The sequence below is a fragment of the Zingiber officinale genome, chromosome 10B (assembly GCF_018446385.1).
Source record: "Zingiber officinale cultivar Zhangliang chromosome 10B, Zo_v1.1, whole genome shotgun sequence".
Lineage (NCBI taxonomy): Eukaryota > Viridiplantae > Streptophyta > Magnoliopsida > Zingiberales > Zingiberaceae > Zingiber > Zingiber officinale.
In genome coordinates, this window is record NC_056005.1 from 26789690 (window position 1) to 26810293 (window position 20604).

The 20604-nt window shown below is 38.7% G+C and overlaps 2 protein-coding genes across 2 annotated transcripts; both read left to right on the forward strand.

Moving 5' to 3' along the window:
- The first annotated feature begins 7808 nt into the window (after nucleotides 1–7808).
- Nucleotides 7809–9101, forward strand: LOC122029033 (60S acidic ribosomal protein P0-like). The gene is made up of 4 exons (XM_042587995.1): nucleotides 7809–8066; nucleotides 8160–8228; nucleotides 8283–8353; nucleotides 8993–9101. Exons 1-4 carry the CDS (start codon nucleotides 7809–7811, stop codon nucleotides 9099–9101), a joined length of 507 nt encoding a protein of 168 aa, XP_042443929.1.
- A 7683-nt stretch (nucleotides 9102–16784) lies between these two features.
- LOC122029035 (transcription factor MYB118-like) lies at nucleotides 16785–18697 on the forward strand. Its single transcript, XM_042587996.1, has 3 exons — nucleotides 16785–17044; nucleotides 17181–17307; nucleotides 18110–18697. Exons 1-3 carry the CDS (start codon nucleotides 16785–16787, stop codon nucleotides 18695–18697), a joined length of 975 nt encoding a protein of 324 aa, XP_042443930.1.
- Nucleotides 18698–20604: the final 1907 nt, after the last annotated feature.

Consider the following 20604-nt stretch of genomic DNA (forward strand, 5'->3'; position numbering starts at 1 on the left):
TCAACTTAAAGTAATCGGAAGAGGTAATATCGAACTCAGCTCCGAGTTTATTATTAGAAAAGTTCTGTTAGTTGATAATTTCAATTTCAACTTACTAAGTATAAGCCAATTATGTGATAGCGGATACTTAGTCACTTTTGAAAAAACTAGGTGTCTAGTCAAAAATATTGAAAATCCTGAAATTACACTTAAGGGACTTAGGAAAAATATTATGTACTCAATTAATCTACCCACATCCTCAATAAAGTGTTTAATAACACAAGAAGAGGAGACTGACTTGTGGCACAGAAGACTTGGTCATACTCACACTAGACTCATTTCAAGAATGAGTCATAACGGTCTAGTTAGAGGTCTGCCCAAACTAAAATTCATTGAAACCTCAATCTGTAATGCTTGTCAACAAGGAAAATAAACTAAGTCAACACACAAACCAACAAATCTAGAAAGAACCAACTCATTACTTGAGCTCCTTCACCTTGACCTATTTGATTCACATGGAGCCAAGTCATTAAGCAAGAACCAGTATTGCTTAGTAATAATTGATGACTATTCTAGGTTTACATGGGTAAGATTCCTAAAAACAAAAGATGAAACCTATGAAACATTTAGTAATTTTTGCAAATTAATAGAAAATGAAAAAGATACTAAAATTAAAAGAATAAGAAGTGATCACGGGGGAGAATTTGAAAATCATAGATTTACTCAATTTTGTAAAATAAATGGATATCTACATGAATTTTCATGTCCTAGAACCCCTCAGCAAAATGGCCTAGTGGAACGTAAAAATTGAACACTACAAGAAGCCGCCAGAACTATGTTAAATGAATATAATTTAAATCACCAATTTTGGGCTGAAGCTATAAATACTGCAAATCATATTCAAAACAGAATTTTAATCAATAAATATCACAAGAAAACTCCTTATGAACTATATTATCATAAAATTCCTAACTTAAACTATTTAAAAGTATTTGGTTGTAAAGTTCACATTTTAAATACTAAAGATTACTTAGGAAAATTTACACCCAAATCTAACCAAGGAATATTCTTAGGATACTCCTCTACCAGTAGAGCCTTTAGAGTATATAATCAAAATACCTTGAAAGTTGAAGAAACAACTAATGTGATATTTGATGAAGAAAATAATTTAACTAATGAAAATATTGACACTAATCCAAGAGCAGTAGACGATGATGAAATCCAACCTAATCTTAATGAGTCTGAAGAACAAGGTTCTGACTCATAGATAAGACCAACTAGAATAAGCACTTCTCACCCACCTGACCAAATTTTGGGTGACCCAAACCTTGGAGTCAGAACAAGATCATCCTATAGAAACCTTAGTCAGATCGCTCTAATTTCTAAAATTGAACCTAAAACTATAGAAGAAGTCCTACCTGATCCAGACTGGATTATAGCAATGCAGGAAGAATTAGCCCAATTTGAGAGAAACCAAGTCTGGGACCTTGTACCTAAACCCATAGATAAATCAATAATAGACACCAAATGGGTTTTTAGAAATAAGTTGGATGATCAGGGTGATATCATAAGAAACAAAGCTAGACTAGTAGCCAAAGGGTTTAGTCAAGTTGAAGGATTAGACTACGATGAAACCTACGCACCAGTAGCTAGACTCGAATCCATTCGAATGCTATTAGCCTATGCAGCAAATAAAGGGTTTAAATTATTCCAAATGGATGTTAAGTCAGCCTTTCTAAATGGTTTCATCAAAGAAGAGGTCTATGTAAGCCAACCCCCAGGATTTAAAGACTTAGACAATCCTAATCATGTATTTAAATTAAAAAAAGCCTTGTATGGACTTAAACAAGCCCCTAGGGCATGGTATGAACGGTTATCCAATCACCTTATATCCAAAGGCTTCAACCAAGGTCAAATAGATCCAACTCTATTTGTAAAAACTATAGATAAAGACATCTTCATAGCCCAAATCTATGTTGATGATATAATTTTTGGATCTACTAACTCTAAATTTCTAAAAGAATTTGTTAGACTAATGGAAAATGAATTTGAAATGAGTATGGTTGGTGAACTTAATTTTTTCTTAGGCTTACAAATAAAACAAACTAAAGATGGAAGTTATGTTTATCAAACTAAATATGCTAAGGAGTTAATTAAAAAATTATGTATGGAAAATTCAAAAATAATAAATACTCCAATGGCAACCAACATCAATATTGACTCTGACCCAGTTGGAAAACCAGTAGACCCAAAATATTATAGAAGTATAATAGGTAGTTTACTGTATCTAACTGCAAGCCGACCTGATATATTGTTTGCTGTAGGTATGTGCGCAAGATACCAATCCTGTGCAAAAGAGTCACACTTAACCTATGTTAAAAGAATACTTAGGTACATTAAAGGTACTCTAAATATAGGACTCTGGTACCCTAGAACTTGCACTCTTGACCTTCATGGCTATTCTGACTCAGATTACGCTGGATGCAAGTTAGATAGAAAAAGCACAAGTGGCAGTTGTCAATTTATAGAGCAATGCCTTGTAAGTTGGTCAAGTAGAAAGCAACATTGTGTTGCTTTATCTACCACTGAAGCTGAATATATAGCCTTAGGTGAATGCGCATCTCAATTGCTATGGATGATGCATACTCTTAAAGACTATCAACTAGAATATCATAAAACAAAAATTTCAATTGATAATATAAGTTCAATAAATCTAACAAAAAACCCAATTCATCACTCAAGGACTAAACATATAGAGGTGAAGCATCATTTTGTAAGGGACCATGTAGCTAAGGGTGATATTATACTCAACTATGTTGAGTCAAAATCAAACCTAGCTGACATTTTCACAAAACCCTTACCTGAACTTGAGTTCAGCTCCCTTAGAAGACAAATAGGTATGTGTTGGGTAGAATAGATACTATAACATTATATTCTTACATTTTTTTCTAGGTAAAATCTTGATTTTGTCAAAATCCCTACTTTTCTAGAATGTCAAAAATTGGACTTAGCCTAGGAATTTCCCATAGAAATCATGTTCCCCTAGAACTCAGCCAGAGCATCTCACAAACACCTAGGTTTACCTTGATTGTGTTTGTAAAACATAGAATGGCGTGAGATGCATAGGGTACAGCCTGGACTCAAGAATGCTTATATCTGTGCATCGATATGAGTCTGGGCATTAAATATGCAATAAACACTAATCAAGTTAAGTTCTCCAGCTCTAGTCAAGTCTATCTGGACCAAAATAACTTAACTTGACTAACCAAGTGAAAGCTATTGTCCTGTAGACAATTAGCAAGTAACTCAAGGTTAGACAGTTGGCAAAGGATACTCAATCTTTTAGTTAAAAATGCCTATACTTTAGGGCTCTAATATCTGATCAACACCAATTACATTGCTATTCAACTTGACTCATGCTTGGACTTAAGGACCAACTGAATAAATAACCTAAATTAAAATTTTAGCTACTCTCTCTCTTCAACTTAAAAATTAACAAATTTTTTTAATTAAGCTAAGTCACTTTTCACTTAAGCTACATTTTCAAAGTTCAATGTTTGCAAAAGGCTTAGCTAAGTGGTTCATAGAGCAACTTTCAAATTTTTTTTTCAAACTTAGCCAACCTTGAAACCTAACGTTATATATTATTGCTAAGATATTTTCTAGGTTACCCTTCAGATAGTTTTGCAAAATTTTAACTCAGTGCTTTCAAAATTTTAGGTGAAAAGTTATTTTTCAACTTAGCACTTATCCTGTTTTTTAATCTAATTTATTTTTCAAAAAGAAATATTGAAACTGGCTTATTTTTTGATAAAGGCAAAGGGGGAGAATAAGAAAATTCAAAAGTAAAAAGTAAAAATTTAAAAAGGAAACCCTGTATTAAGGGGGAGCTTCACAAAAGTTTAAGTGTTAGCTTAAGTTAGGCGTTGATTTGATTTTATATACTTAAGCTTGCTCACTTAAAACCTTTTTATGCATTTGATTTTACTTAACTTTGAATTTGGGTTGCCATAATCAAAAAGGGGGAGATTGTTGGTGCAGGAAGCATCTAACGATCGAACCTGAGTTTTGATAATGGCAAAGGATTCAAAGTTAAGGTGTGTTGTGATCGAACATGTTGAATGAGTATTTCAGGAAAAGTCCTAACTGCGGTTAGGCAGGTGAAAAACCCTAGGGGGTGGTAACCCTAGGTGGAGAAAAGTCCTAGCTGCGGTTAGGCAAAGGGAAACCCCTAGGGGGTGGTAACCCTAGGTCATAGGGGGTGGTAACCCTATGCGGAAAGTCTTGGCAGGTCGATGGCTTCAGGCAAAAGTCCTAGGGGGTGGTAACCCTAGGTGGAAAGTCCTAGTGTCGCGAACCAGGTGAAAGACTGGACTAGCCGGGAAGCGGATGTCCAGCAGAAAGTCCGAAAGCGTCGAGTGCTGAGCAAAAGTCCAGTCGATATGGAGGATCGCACTGGCAACAGGTAAATCTCCTGAGTGGAGCAGGTGAGGACGTGTTCCCCGTAGAGGGAACAGTAGGCGTCGGGTCGACCTAGGGTTTCCGGGGGGAAACCTGAAGTCAGACCCGGACAGTTCGAATGCTGTCAAAACTTTCATTATTATCATTCATTATGTTTCTGTGCTAACTTTGTTTTGCAGGGTATGTGTTTGGGACTAACACATTTTGCAGGAACAAAGGAGCAAGTTACAACTCGGATGAACAGTGTCCGAGGCGCCTCCATGGAGCTTGGAGGCGCCTCGGGTGCGAACCAGGAAAAGCCAGCGCAGAAGGTTGGAGGTGCCTTAGATGAAGTTCAAGGCGCCTTGGGTCGAAGGTTGAAGGCGCCTTGGGTAGGCTGAAGGCGCCTTGAACTGGATGAAGTTCGACCAAGTCTGTGCTGATCTCCGCGGGTGACTCGGCCTGTTTAAGGCGCCTTGAAGGGCTTCAAGGCGCCTTGAACACCCTTTATAAGGGGTCTCGAGCAGCAGCACCAGTACAACGAACTCCAAGCAATCCTTACGCTACAAGCTGCTCTAGAAACACCCAGAAGTGCTGTTACAAGTCCCCGACAACCCGGAGCTTCAGATTCTGCTACTTTATTGTTGTCGGTATAATTTGTTTTAGTTCTTTCAATTGTAATATCTTATTGTACATTTTACGAGCTTATAGTTGTTGCCCACGGAAAGCGATCAAGGATCGCGGGCCTTCGAGTAGGAGTCGCCTTAGGCTCCGAACGAAGTAAAACTTCTTGTGTCCCTCTGTGATTGCATTCGTTATTTCCGCTGCGTATATTTACTTTGATAGTTTTACGATTCCGATACGATCAAAATAGCCACGAGCGCTATTCACCCCCCCCCCCTCTAGCGCGTCTCGATCCAACAGGTTCAAGGTTCAATCCTTGACCAACTCTTTATATATATATATATATATATATATATATATATATATATATATATATATATATATATATATTTTTTTTTTTTTTTGGTTCCATCTTATCTTCCTTTATTCTAAGAGAAAATCTTCACATACTTAGCTTAAGAAATTCGTGGGTGTTACAGGTTACTCAAGGCACTACTTGTCCAGTTAGTCGGACTTACAGCCTCTTTCGACTAGAGTTGAGGGGAACCTTGTGATACGGTGATAAAGGGGGCCCACTAAGTGTGGGTCAAAGGAGGACATGGAGGTCAAACTAAAGGAGGTCAATGCTAGAGGACCAATGAGCCCACTAAACGATATCCAAGTGGAGCTCTACATCATGACCTGATTAGGCATGTTTTGCCCGACCGGTAAAGGGATGGACCAAGCAAAGCGCATGTGTAGCCAAGATTATCAGAAGTTCATCATGGAGCAGAGGAGCGTTGAGATTACCAGAGCATTTTTCTGGTCAGGTGAGAACATACTATCGAGACTCGTCGTCGCATGGAAGAGTAGTCGAGTCCGGCCGAGTGAAGAAGTACTTGGCTAACCGGAGGAGTACTGGGTTGAGCGGCTATCTTGCTCGACCGATTAGCGAGATCGCTGACCTATCTTGGGATATCTTTTTGAGAGATAGTGTCGCTAACACAGGGCATGGTCAACAGGCGGATCGTGCGATGACAAATCGGAGGATGTGCCCACGACTAATTGGAGAACGTATCCATGACCACGTGTCCAGGACCAATTGGAGAATGTGTCCACGACCAATGGGAGAATGTGCCCATGCCTCAAAAATTATGCATGTCGCCCACTAGGGTATTATATAAAGGGGGTTCGTACATCGACGGAGGTACGCATTATTCACTATTTATGCTTGTGCCACTGTTGTTCCATCTTATTCTTTGTGTCGGTGACTGACTTGAGCGTCGGAGGGCTAATGACAGGGACCCCTTCCCTGGCTCGGCACTGACGTTTCTTATGCTTGTAGATTGGAGCGTGGTCTACATCCAGTCAATACAGCATCCACATCCCCAACTTTTCGTCTCCACGATTTTCGGACAGGATCATATAACCTTATCATTTTTTCTTCAACACAAATCTTACACTTATATTTCGGGTCAAGGTGGAATGTAGGTATACTTTGCATAGTTATTAATCTATGCAATACATCGTAGTTAACATGTCATAGTCTACCATTCCACAAACATGAAGATTCAAGCATATAAGTGGAAGACCTTTATTTTTATTTATCTTACACCTAATGGGCATTACATTGAGCTTAAACAACCCATCAGATATATAGTCTCTTCCAACAAACATTCTATTCTTAGACATCACAATTCTATCTGACTCAAAAATAATGTGAAAGTCATGCTTACTTAACAGTGATCTGGATACTAGATTCTTCTGACTCTCCAGAATATACAATACATTATTCAGAGTAAGGTCCTTGTCTGAGGTTATCTCCAGCACCACTTTTCCTTGGCTCATCACTACAACAAAAACCCTTATAGACATCAATGGAACAACAACGATTTTAAGCAAAAACCGATGTCTTTGAGTATTTTACACCGGTTTTTCCAAAAACCGGGGTCTATGAGCGCAGATTTTCGCTCATAGACATCGGTTTTTTTAGCCGATGTCTATGAGCGCCTTTTTTTCATTAATAGACATCGATTTTAACCGCAGTTTTTAAAACCGGTGTCTATGAACCAAAATTTTGGCGGACTTTCGTAGCGCCCTTTCTTTTGGGCTTCTCCTCACCCACAATAAATCAAAACCCTAATCCTCTGCATCCTCCTTTTAGGAGATACCATTTGAAAGACGAGCAATGGATCTCTTGACGGCGGCCGTCGTCGGTGCTATCGCGTTCTACTGGTTCGTGTGGGTGATGGGCTCAGCGGAAGTGAAAGGCAAGCGGGCAGTGAACCTTAAGATGAGATTGATCATGCAAGATAAGGTGCAGGACAAGTACAAGCAGTACTTGTCCTTCTTTCTCCGCTCCAAGGAGGGCATTGCCGCCGCGCCCGACGACGATAACGTCCCTGTCTTCGTCGACACCTTCTACAACCTCGTCATAGACATCTACGAGTGGGGATGGGGGCAGTCCTTCCACTTCTCGCACTCACTTCCCGGCCGCTCCCACCGGGAAGCCACACGCATCCATGAGGAGCTCGCCGCTGATCTGAGAGATGGGGATCTTCTCTCTCAGATCCCCATCCGAGGTCACTGGCTCCTCCTTCCCTTCACTATGACCGGCAAAAGGATGGCCGCCCCATTTCTCTTGCTGCTAATCGCGTCCTGCTAATCTCTCTTGCTGCCAATCGCGCTCCGGGGTGAATCGCAGTGCAAAGGGCGGCTCGGACTCTTTGTCCCTCCATCTCTGTCCTTTCTCCGTCTCCCATTGCGTCGCCCGGAGCTAGATCGAGATGGTGGGGAAGCTCTCGAAAGCGGAGAAGAAGGTCCGCTACGACAAGAAGCTGTGCTCGCTTCTGGACGAGTACGGGAAGGTCCTAATCGCCGCCACCGACAATGTTGGGTCCAACCAGCTCCAAAGCATCCGTAGGGGCCTCCGCGGCGACTCCGTCATCCTCATGGGCAAGAACACCCTCATCCGCCGCTGCATCCGCTTCCACACCGAGAAGACCGGCAACAAGGACTTCCTCAACCTTCTCCCCCTTCCCGTCGTACGCACTCTTCGCCATTTCCCATTTCCTCATCTTTAGTTCCTCCATGAATCGATCATTTAGCTATTTAGTAATTATCCTTGATTGATTCAGGGGAATGTGGGATTGATATTCACAAAGGGTGATCTTAAGGAAGTTAGCGAGGAGGTTGCCAAGTACAAGGTGTTGAATATAATAAATGTGATTTTTTGATGTTGGTTATCACGATTATCATAGTTTTCTGTCGAGTGGTCAATATTTTTGGTGTTTTCCATTTGCAAGTTCGTAGACAACTTTTTTGCTAGATTGTATAAACCTTTTCCACTCCGTAGTATCTTTAGTTCAGTACCCCATGCGTACATTTGAATTCCTTCACCAAAGGGGCCAGATATGAAACACTGAATCTATGCTGCTTGATCATCTATCTGTTAATGTGTTTTTAATGCTATTTTATGTTGGATATTACAATGATCAGAGTTTTGGGTCAAGTGATCAATATTTGTTGGTTGAGGTTTTCCATTTTGCAAGTTCTTAGATAACTTGTTTGCTATATTGTATAAACCTTTTCCACTCTGCATTACTTCCTGCACCAAAGAGACCATATATGAAACACTGAAACTAAATCAGCGATTAAAGGTGATTAATCATCTCTAGTTTAAGCCATTTTGTTCTCCAAAGAAAGTATCTTTCTTCTAGTGCTCTGTCAAGCAAATGAAACATTTAATAAGAGTGTTGATGCAGGCATTGATAATGAGAAGGCAATCAAGCTTTATGAAGTTCCACTTGTGAAATTCTTGGAGCAGAAATAGCTTTGTCATTTGGGTGGTAAGTTCCTTAACTCGAAAATAGCTTATTCTGAATCGGACATGCTAAGATCAATGATATGACTACCGTGTCTTTATACTGTTTAATTGCTTTTATACTACATGCATTATTGATTATGGCAGAGTCAAGTATAGTAAAGATATCCTAAGTTACTTGGAGGATCTGTGGCTGAACGATGAATGCCAATATAATGGTTCTATGGTGGATGTCTTTCTTGTTACTGATCAATGATCCCTCTCTTCCTGAGCTTTGTCTTAACTAATGTTAATGCCTGTTTACACTTACGTGTGGTTGAACATTTGTAGACTGCATCTTATTTTTTCTTCTCCAAGGCATCTAATGATTTCTGGAGTATGCATTATTATTATGGAAATCTTATATCTAATGGATTTTTCCCTTTTGGGTTTTGTGATTTGTTCTTCAATTTTGGGATTCAGTATGCTTCCTCTTCTCTCTTGTTATAATATATTCCATTTTGACATTGCATGTAGTGTCATGAGTTGCTTCTTCTGTAGTGATTAGAAACTGGACAAGGTCTTGATGATCCATGGTCCAATAGGTTGGTGGGTTATATACAAGGCTATCCTTGTATTGTTTACAGTATTCATATGGATTTTCTCTTTAGTGCTTTAAGTTGGTTGGCAGAGAATGCACACTTGTTTCGGGCTGTATTTATAATGATCTGACTTGTGTAATGTGAATCATATATGTTCAAAGATATACATGATCAAGAACAATAAATCAAGCTACTTAGCAATGCCGTGATTGTGTTCCAGCACCATAGTCATAGGCACAATATAACATTTGTATTTTCCAAGGTACTTAGGCAATGAATTTAGTTGTGTATTTTGATAAATATTTTTCTTTGTTGAATTATTTAGCACCCAGAGCAACATAGTTGTTTCTTATATCATTTGTGTATAGTCATCATGAAAAATGAAAATCTGATATTTGTTCAGGATCAAGAATAGTACAATTTAATTTAACACATTTCATGTCTGATATTTGATGGTATTTGGACATACAAAGGAAAGAGGGCAACCAACTTATAGCCATAGCTTTGAGGGTCATGAATTACTAATGATGTGTTTATCCTCGTGTTTGCATATCCTTTACTCAACATTCACATGTTCCATTGTACCTAGACCATTCTCGGATATTTCACTAGGATGTCCTGATTAATATGGTTGGTGTGTATAGTTTTGCTTTGATCTGGTTACACTCCTTGAGAAACTTAAGAGGATGTGTTCTTTCTCTTCTTATAACCAGCACTTGATGGCACTTGATGTCAACTGGTGGTAACAAGCACCTTACACTTCTTATTTGGCAGCAAAAGGTGAAACTGTCACCTTGGCAACCCTAACAGGGTGACCCTCCACTATTTGGAAAAGAGGTAAATCACGGCACATGCAAGGAGGGGTTGAGGTAATCAGTGGGGCATTTCACACCCATTAGGAATTGACCTCAAGCCTGTTGGCAACAACGCCCTTGCATGAACCAATTGCGTCAACCCGTGGGGGCACCTTACTCTTCTTCTTGATTAGAGAGTAAGTTGCAAGGACTGGAACGAGATTAAGGAAAACATTATGAATGTAACAATGATTTAATTGATTTGAATTTACTAGTGATATAACCTTTTACGTAGCTCAATGAAAGATCAGCTAAGCTGACCCCAATAATTAGGACAAATAAGGCTTGATGATGATGATAACATTGAAGGTTACTTATCATTCTGGTGTCATGCTGGCATGCTCAGTACACATAGTTGACATGTATGAAGTTAAACAACCAATCCTGCTCTGTCTCTCTTGTTTCTTTGATCATGATCATGTTAAATTATGATTAGGTATTTTTGAAGCAACTTCACTTGGGAGATTTAGAAGAGGTCCTCAAGATTCTTAGCCAGGATCAGAGGGAGAACTTCAAGAAAATATTCAGATGTCTCCACTTCCAAGCTGATGATGTATGTTAATCCTTATTTAATCTGTTATGGGCATTCGTTTTTTTTCTTTAAAAAAAAACATCTATATAGTTAACTCATTCATGTTTTGCCTTGTAAATGATAAGTCTATTTGTTGCAGGATATTTAACATCCTTTATCGTATATCACATATTAATGACAAGACAAGCAATTTCTCAATTTCTGGGTAAAAACTTGCTATTGCTATCCTTAAATAGCAATGTTAAAAACAAATTGGAAAAATGAGTGCTCCTTCATTAATGATTTTTCTTGTGTGGTGGAATTTTTTTTCAGTAGGAGGATGTAGACACATTTGTGCTTGGGCCTTACACTTTCCCAATGTAATATGCCCAACTGAATAGCTAATCTATCTTGTTTGCTAGTTAAGTGAGAAGTTCTTTTCCTGATTTCTTTCTTCCCGTTTGGAGAAATATCAGAATAGTTCTAGGATGAATTGATATTATGTCTAAGAATACAAGGTACTGTTTGATGTGCCCTTGGACACCAATTTGGATAGCTATTGGGATAATCGTTGAAAAACCACAATGATGAATGTTGTGTGTTTTGGTCAAAATAGATGTCTCAAAGAAATAAGGTAAATCAGAATGATTTGTCTTAAACATTCAAATTAATGGCATCATCTATTATGGTCTTGCTGTGATGTATATGGTTGCCTAACATTGAAAAACCATTTCCCTGTTTCATTAATCTGGCGTTATGGTTAAGAAGTATTTCTTTTCAGTTTAATCTTGTACATTACATCTTAACTGCATTATTCCCTGAAACTCCTGTTTTTACTTACTAGAGGATTGAATGGACCCAAAAGGAAGCTCTAACTTGCTGTTTTGGGTGCTGAACTAAGGAGGCAGCTGCCTTCTTGCCGCATTCCTTGCTGCTGTGGTTGGTAGCAGAAATCACAGAAAATAGGGGGCTTAGTGCAGGATATTCAGGATACCAAGATGGCATCAGAGGTAGTACAATAAATAGTATATCTCTTCATCAGAGGTAGCTTTGTTCTTCTATGCTTCCTTCACTGGATTTGTTGTGTAGTCATATTTCTTTGTTCAACCATTATCATGCCTAGTAAGTTGTTGTATGATGTTGTCGGTTCTTATCAATCTGTACACTTGAATTAGAAGGAGCAAATTATCTATGTTATATTCTAAGCAGCATATACTAAGTGTCATATATGAAAGTTTTAGATTCTATGTTATATTCGTTATCTTCCACAGCAGCCTTTAAAAACTCAGTATTCTATTTTATTTGATACATGTACACATTTTTTTTAGTTATTTGACATATGGTGGATTTATGTGTTTTTACAGTTTACAAATCTCAAGTACTCCAGAGTTGAAATTGATGAAGTGCGGTTCGAGTGGGCTGAATGCATGCTAGATTACATTTGAAGTGTGGTTCTACCTTGATGTGTTAAAAGAATGTTCTACCTTGATTTTGATATCTATTAGCTAGCTTTTGATGTAAAAAGAATGTTTGGGTATTTTATGGATATTGTTGTAAGAAGATTATTTATATAATTTGTGAATATTTGTGTATTTTATGAATATTATTGAATGAAGAATATTTGTATAATTTGTGAATATTTGTGTATTTTTTTTTGTTATTGTCGGTTTTTCAATGTTTCGGAAATCAAATTTGTGCTATTAAAAAATATACATATTACATCGGTTTTCCACCGCTGCAAAACAGGTGTTATTAACTAATATTACATCGGTCATTTACCGCTGCCAAAACTAGTGTTATTAACATACAATATTACATCGGTTTTACACCGTTGATGAAACGGTGTCGTTAAGTGATACTACACCGGTTAATAACCGATTCAAAGATCGGTGCCGTTAAGTGATACTACACCGGTTTTAACCCGATATCTAAAATGGCAGGCTTTTAACATCGGCTTCATAGACATCGGTCGAAAATGAAATAGACACCGGTGGAAAACCGATGTCTATGAAGGTTTTTGTTGTAGTGCATGATGTCTGAGGTTGCTAAGTTCCCCATGAACAGCTTGTCTCCATTGACTTCTTCGAAGTTGTGGAGCAGCTCCTTATTGCAGCACACATGATTGGTGGCTCTAGTATCGATCCACCATTACCGCAGGGTTGAACCCACCAGATTCAACTTAGATACCACAGCATAAAGGCCATCCATTTCTGGTCCCTCATTCAGGCTGGCCTATTGCTTCTTCTTCGGCTTCCTGCACTCTAAAGATTTGTGATCCACTCGGTCATAGTTGAAGCACTTCACAGAGAACTTCTTCTTGTTGATGCCTCCTTTAGGTCCCATCTTGGAAGATTTGGAGTTCTTCCATTTCGACCTTTGACCGTGCTCAACCACGTTGGCTTTCACATTAGCTTGAGAGAACAAATTTCTCTCTGAACTCTTATTGTCTTCTTCGATGCAAAGTCTAATAGGTGTGCATCCACCTGGAAGGTTTCACTCAGAACCATCCCTTCAGAGTGGATCTCGTGCAAGATCACTTGAAGCTTCTGGACTTGGCTAATCACCATCTTGGAGTCAACCATCTTGTAGTCCAAGAATCACCCCATGATAAACTTCTTGGCCCCTGCATCCTCTGTCTTGTACTTCTTCTCCAGGGACTCCCACAGCTCCTTAGTTATTCTCTTCATGCTATACACAACGTATAGTGAGTCGGCAAGGTAGTTGAGGATGTAGTTTTGGCAAAGGAACTCAGAATAAGTCCATGCCTCCACTATACTGATGGTCTACGCATTAGGATCCTCAACATCTTGGGAGGGTCCTCGGTCAAGAACTGAGTCAGATTAAGTGTGATCAAGTAGAAGAGCATCTTCTATTACCACCTCTTGAAGTTCAGTCCACTAAACTTCTCAAGTTTTTCTCGTGATTGATTGGAACAGTTCTAATCAGAGTGGAGGGGGCCTTCATGTGTTGAGTTTGTTGCACCTCATCATTTTGTTTTATGGTCATCTCAACAGAATCGAATCTGTTTTAAGATTATTGGACAAACAATCTGCTGGAGATATTTAGGACTTTGTCAAATTTAAATTACATGAAATTAAATTGAGCTTATCTGTCGAGATGACCTAAGCTAATAATCCCAGGTTGCCAGCAAGGGTTGGTGTCTACCAAGTGTCGAACGCGGGCTTCACAGTGGTTGAGTGAGCCGAGCAAGCATCTGGCAAGAGTCCGACCGGGCGAGCGAACTAAGTGATTCCTCGATTGAGAGGCCAGCCAAGCGAGTTAGCCGAGTGAGTAGACAACCCAGCGAGCTAAGGGTCGGCTGGGCAAAGAGGCCGAGCAGGCTAGCCGGGTGACCGAGTGAACATACAGTCAGGCGAATGAAGCAGCCAAGTGGCCGGTCGGGCAGAGCAGTAGAACTACCAAACGAGTGAAAGGGCGGCTGAACGAACGGGTGACCAGGTGAGTAAGCGACCGATCGAACTGGGTGAGTGGCCGAGTGAACTGAATGAGTGGCCAGGCGAGTGGCCGACCGAGCGAGCTAAACGACTGAGTGAACTGGAGGCCGAGCGAGCTTGAGGCCGACCAGGCAGAGAGACCAAGCGAGCTTCTACAGGACGAACGAAATAACCAAGCGGACGAAGCGTAGAAATTGGTCAGGTGAGCGTACTGAGAAAGCGGTCGCTCGAGCGCACTAAGTGAATTGAGGTCTATGATGAACGCAATTTCCTTGAAACAAATTCATCCCACCTCCGGTTGTGCTTCGAGCCTTTCTTAGGTCGTCTGTTTCCCAAGATACAACAGTGAACCATAATTTCTACCAAGCACTAAGTGGTACCCGACTACTATCACAGGCACTCAACCAAGCAAGAGACACACGACAAAAGAGAAGGAGAACATAGGTGGAGAGCTTCAACTTTTTGAGCGTGTAACCTTTTGCCTGTGGTCGCAATATCTTTATATAGGAGCCCAGACCAATATGCAGTGTTAATGATCGTTTAATGATCATTATTCGTAAGCTGTGAAATGCCAACGTTTCACTCAGCTGTATTAATCTTTGGTTTAATGCATCCGTTACACCCTTAAATAAGTAGTCAAAAGTATATATGGCAAAATGTTGGTTGTTCCAGTTGGGCAAATTTTGTCCAGACCGATCCAGCATTCGGCGCCGCAAGTCGTGCTCGCACATGAGTCAACATGGTTCAGTGCAATCCGGGCCTTAGATTTGCACCTCCTGCGCACCCCCGCGTTAGAGAAAGTCTTTTCCTCATGCATTTGTTCACATCATCAAAACATGTGAATCAATATAAACCAACTAATATGCCTTGAAACTTCTAATATAGGACTAAAGTCTCATTTGCAATGAAGCTTCATGCCTCTTATACCTCTTCATTCTCAAATCTCCAATAATCGTTTCAATTTCTTAGATATCTAAGGATCAAGTCATATATTCGGCAAATTAACAGATAAATTTCTCTTAATAGGTGGTTGACCTAAGAACGCTAGGCTATATTCACTATGAGCACTTTTCAATTCATCTTATGATTGGTAGAAAACTTCCATAGGATCAGATCGATTATCCTAAAAATAAGAGTCAGAATAAGCTAAATATCATGTGTCATTTAAAAAAAATACTCAAATAAAGTAAAATTAGTTAGGTATAAACTATTTCTATACACGTTTAGTTTAATATTGATTGGTGAATTGACTGGCATTTATTTCAAACTTGAAAAGCAAGAACGTTTGTTGAAGATCTTATTCAAAGAAGTTGACCGAGATGAGACTTTGAGTTTTCTAATCAAATGGATGGATGAACAATTGACTAGCAATCATAGCCGCAAAGTAATATTCTTGTGATCTAAGTTTCAATCGATTGGCAGATTAATTTGAGTTGATTAACCTTAAACAGTGCAAGTAGGTAAAGCTTATCCAAATATGAATTGGAAACTATAAATAAATGGGTAAGGGAAATTCAAAACAATTGTTGGATTTTATGTTTTGATCTATTATATAAATATATTTTTTACGATGTTTCTACACTGGAAGGATATGATAATACGAAAGATAGTGAACTTTTTGAGGAATGACTCAGAGTCCATAGACTATGAAATTGAAACCAAGAATTTCAAACTATGTAAACTATTTTATTAATTAGTACTTGTGTTTTTCTCGTGCTAGTTATTGCTAATATATTTGTTGCACGTATTTAAACGTTTGGTTTTGCAAAAGAATTTATTTATTTTTAAATGCTTAGGTTCTCTTTTGGGATCCTACATTTTTTTATTAATTTTATATTAAAATATGAATAAACACTTATTCCTACTCATATAATTAAAAGGAAGCCACATTTTTAAAGCACATAATTAATTACTTAATAAGTCAAGTACTAAACCATGTATATAGAAAATCAAAACTTGAAATATTTTAAACATATAAATAAATTACTTGACAACAGTTTCAAAGTTTTTTTTCATTTTAAATTTATGATAAATTAGCATATATTGAATAGACTGCCATAACAACACATTCCAGAGTATTCTACCTTAATAAGCATTTTAATTTCAATATAACTCAGAAGATACATGCCATATGGACATTTTGACTAACTACCTTCCATAACCAGCATTGCACTTGCTCATTTCAGACAAATAAAAATTCTATTTCTATCCAATTCTCCTGAGTAACTTCAAAAGACATAATTCTTAGATCACCATAACCTTTGATTCACTTTGAATCGACGGCTATTAATATTCAAGAACTCGTTCCCCGTAATATATAATCTATCGTCGCGTAGAGAACTAATCAGTATTAGTTTCGTCTTCCTCTTGCTGCGAATTCCGTCTTCTTTAGCTATATTTGATCTACTCTCTTTTCCTATGGCTTTCGGAAATGAGCCACACATGTTTCAAAATTTGAGTGACATGCTTGATACTTTACCCCATGATAGTCCACTAGGTTTTCTTCGATATTTCCCCGCCGATCACCTAATCAATGGCATGGAAATTCCGGTAGCCTCCTCGGGGGGCTTGCAACCGATTGACACATCGAGTCACACCCCTATAGATTCTTTTATTAAAGCCCAATTCAATAAATCTTTCCAAGAAGGACATGTTAACGTTCCAAATTTGGTGGTTGGCAATCAAAAGCATGAAGAGGCTCGTACAGATGCAGAAAGTGAACTTGACAAAAACAAAGACATGCAAGTTCAGAAGAAATCTGATCCAGTGAAAGGGCAATGGACTACAGAAGAAGATAGGTTTGTATTTCTTTATGTTTTTATTTTATTTTCCCCCTTTTATTTATTAATAAATGTGCTCTATGTTTAGGATATCTTAATATAATTATTGTGAAATTAATAGATTAATCCTCATTCTTGTGATTCTGTTTTGCAGAATGTTGATTGAATTGGTTGAGAAACATGGCCTCAAGAAATGGGCTCTTATTGCTCGAATGCTAAAGGGGAGAATTGGAAAGCAATGTAGAGAAAGATGGCACAACCACCTAAGGCCTGATATCAAGGTTAATACCACTATTTCATATCTTTTTTTTTAAAAAAAAAAATGTGTTCAATAGTTTTACAATTAATAGAAATCTATATAACTAGAGTCAATATATAAACATGCATAATATCAAATGATTTTGCTCGGTCCTTGTGTTTGTATGAGTAATTTCTGTTCATTAAATGCATACTTATCTATAAAAATAACATTTCTTCATATGCACTCCTTCACATAACTCTTCTCTCGCATTTTAAGAAACCGGTGCGAAACACAGAAAAGGAAAGGAAAAAAAGAAAAGTGAAAAATAAAGAAAGTTAATTAATTTTTATAATATATATATATATATTTTTTTGTTAATGTACAATAAATTTTATTTATTACTTGCTCATTTTTGCTTTGGAGATGAATTTATTTGCTTTTTTTTTTGGGATGAATTATTCCTTGTCAAAAGGAAATCTTAATTGATTAGACTATCTCGTGTACGTAGCACCCATTACTATTTCATCATTGAATTACTTTTCTCATCTATCCTTCGTCAATCTTGCCTATGAGTAGAGAAATGATATGAAAATTTATTGTTATTTCTATTGAGAAATTGTTTTTTGTTCCTTGAATAGGAAACTTGACCGATAAATATATAAAATATCCAACTCCAATCTTCTATTTTCTTTACTATTTAGTTGATCTCAAATAGTTAAAGGAAAATACAAGTAAAGATTAGAGTAAATTGTTCATTATAATTTCTGACTCTGACACTGTAAGTATTCACTAAGTAACTATGGCCGCATGCTTTTGTTGATGCATACGATATGATGATGAAGACTGGTAGTTGGACAGAAGAGGAAGATATGATCCTGATACAGGCTCACGCTGAGGTGGGCAATAGGTGGGTCGAGATAGCCAAGCGAATGCCTGGTCGAACCGAGAACGCCATTAAGAACCACTGGAACACCAACAGGCGCAGGCAATCTTCCTTCCAGCAGAACCGCAAGTCCAGGAGGGATGGCACACCTAGTCCACTCTTACTCAGCTACATCCAGAGCTTGAATCAAAAGAAACCCTTCACTGAAAGCAGCAGCGGCAACAACAACAACGACGATATCATCAATTACATAATTCCAAACTATTTAAACCTGACCACAACTCCTGCTCCAGTGCTTGCGGCCGAACAGAGCATATTACAGCCGCAGCTGCAGCCTCAGCCTCACTACATGAATGACGATGTCTTCGACAATACTGACGGATTGCAATTCCTCCTGGACGGTTGGGACTTCGATAAGGATGATACGAGCTGTGTGTTTGAAGAACTGGCTGGGGATGTGCTGCCGATTAGTTCAAGTGTGCATGTGCAGAAAGATATGGATCTGATGGAGATGATAGATGCGGCGACCAACAAGAACAGTGAGTAGAATTCTGGTGATCAAAAAGACAATTTAAGATTTGAGTTCATACATTTGTCAGTGAACGAATAAGACAACATGATGTACCGGTGATGTTTTTGATATTCTTAGAGAAGTTACTTAAAGTTTATTTCGAAAGATGATAATTTTGTTATGAGAAGAAATTTGGCTGTCAGAGATAGTTGGCTACGTGCCTGTCGCTTTATAGCTCTTTCTATCCAGTCCATTCTGCATCATGACGGGTTTTTATTTTTTTTTTTATTTTTTTTTTTTGTGCTTGAAATTTCATGCTCCGAACTGAAGAAATCATCCTCATTCTCCTAAACATTTTACAAACAACCAGAATGTGTCAATCTGTCAAAGTTTGGGAAAGAGCATTGCGTTTCACAAAATATTTTAACATCCTACGAAAAAAAGTGAAATCTATCATCCTAACGATTCTTCACGACTATCCCACACCACACCATTGGAAAAGAGTATATTAGGAAACAGAAGTCAGTCATTACATGAGAGGATAATTCCTTGGTCTTTGTCGAGATTAACATCGATTGAAGAGGTGATTGTTAGATTTATGTAAGCTCATTGATCCTATCCGAAAGTGGTGAAGAACAAACTACTGGTGAGCTGGCTAGAATACGGACTGAGAATGAGATTCTGACTCGAACTCTAGAAATCACCTGTAAACACTAGCTAATGGGAGAGGGAAATTATCAGTAAAAGGGTCAGGAGGGTCCCTGACATAGCTACTCCGATGATCAAGTCAGAAAATGTTGGTCATAAAACGGTGACACAAAATAGAAAGAAGTTGGAGAATGCCTGAATATATGTATGCATACTTGTACCAACGAAGAAGGACCCTCTTTTATATTATCTCTCACAATCTCTGCATTTAATGACTCATTATCTAGCTGTCAATCAACTTGTCATATCGCCACCCTTACACGTATTTGATAGTCACATCATTGTTATAGGGAGGGCATATTGCATATATGTAAACAAATATGATCTTCTTACTCTTTAATAAATCCACATATTGTATTAATGGTGAAATGGGCTTACGAGCCAGAAAGCTTATTGGGTTGTTAGCTAGAAGAAGGGCCCCTCGCAGAGAGCCTACTCTTTTATGAGGTCTAAACGGGTTGTGGCGATATCTCTAGAGGAGAGGGAGTAAAGTTCTATAGGCAACCTAACAATCTAATGTTGGTTCTTTTACTGCCAATCTGATCAGCAGGAATCGATCAAGAGAGAACGGGGAGCTAAGCCCCATGCGGGTCCGGCAAAGCTGAGAGTGGGGTCCATAGAGAGCCAGTCTGATCGGTAAGAACTGATCGAAAGAGAACAGGGAGCAAAGCCCTGTACAAGTTTGGCAGAGCCAGGAGTAGGGCTTGTAGAGAGTCAATCTGATCGGTATGGAAACGATCGAGAGAGAACAGGGATCAATACCCCATGCGTGTCCTGTAGAGCCGGGAGTGGGGCCCATAGAGAGCCAATTCGATCAACAAGAACTGATTGGGAGAGAACAGAGAGCAGATCCTAATGCGGGTCCGATAGAGCTAGGAGTTGGGCTTGTAAAGACTCAATCCAATTGATGGAGTCGATCGAGAGAGAATGGGGAGCAGATCCCTGTGCGAGTCTGGTAGAGCCAAGAGTGGGGATCATAGAGAGCCAGTCCAATCGACAAAAGCTAATCTGGAGAAAGAGACATCTTGCTAGACCAACTACTCAGCCTTTTGACCCATCTTAGATTTTAACCGACACCTGTATTGGCCTGTTGACCCCTGGGCTCCACTGAAGGGCTCATTCCTATTCACTGAATCACCAGCCTCCCCTTCAAGTCTAGTCGAAGTATGTCTAATCTCGATTGATTAGACCTCTTCATTCTCTAATTTTTTCGATCGGGTTCCCAAATTTTACTA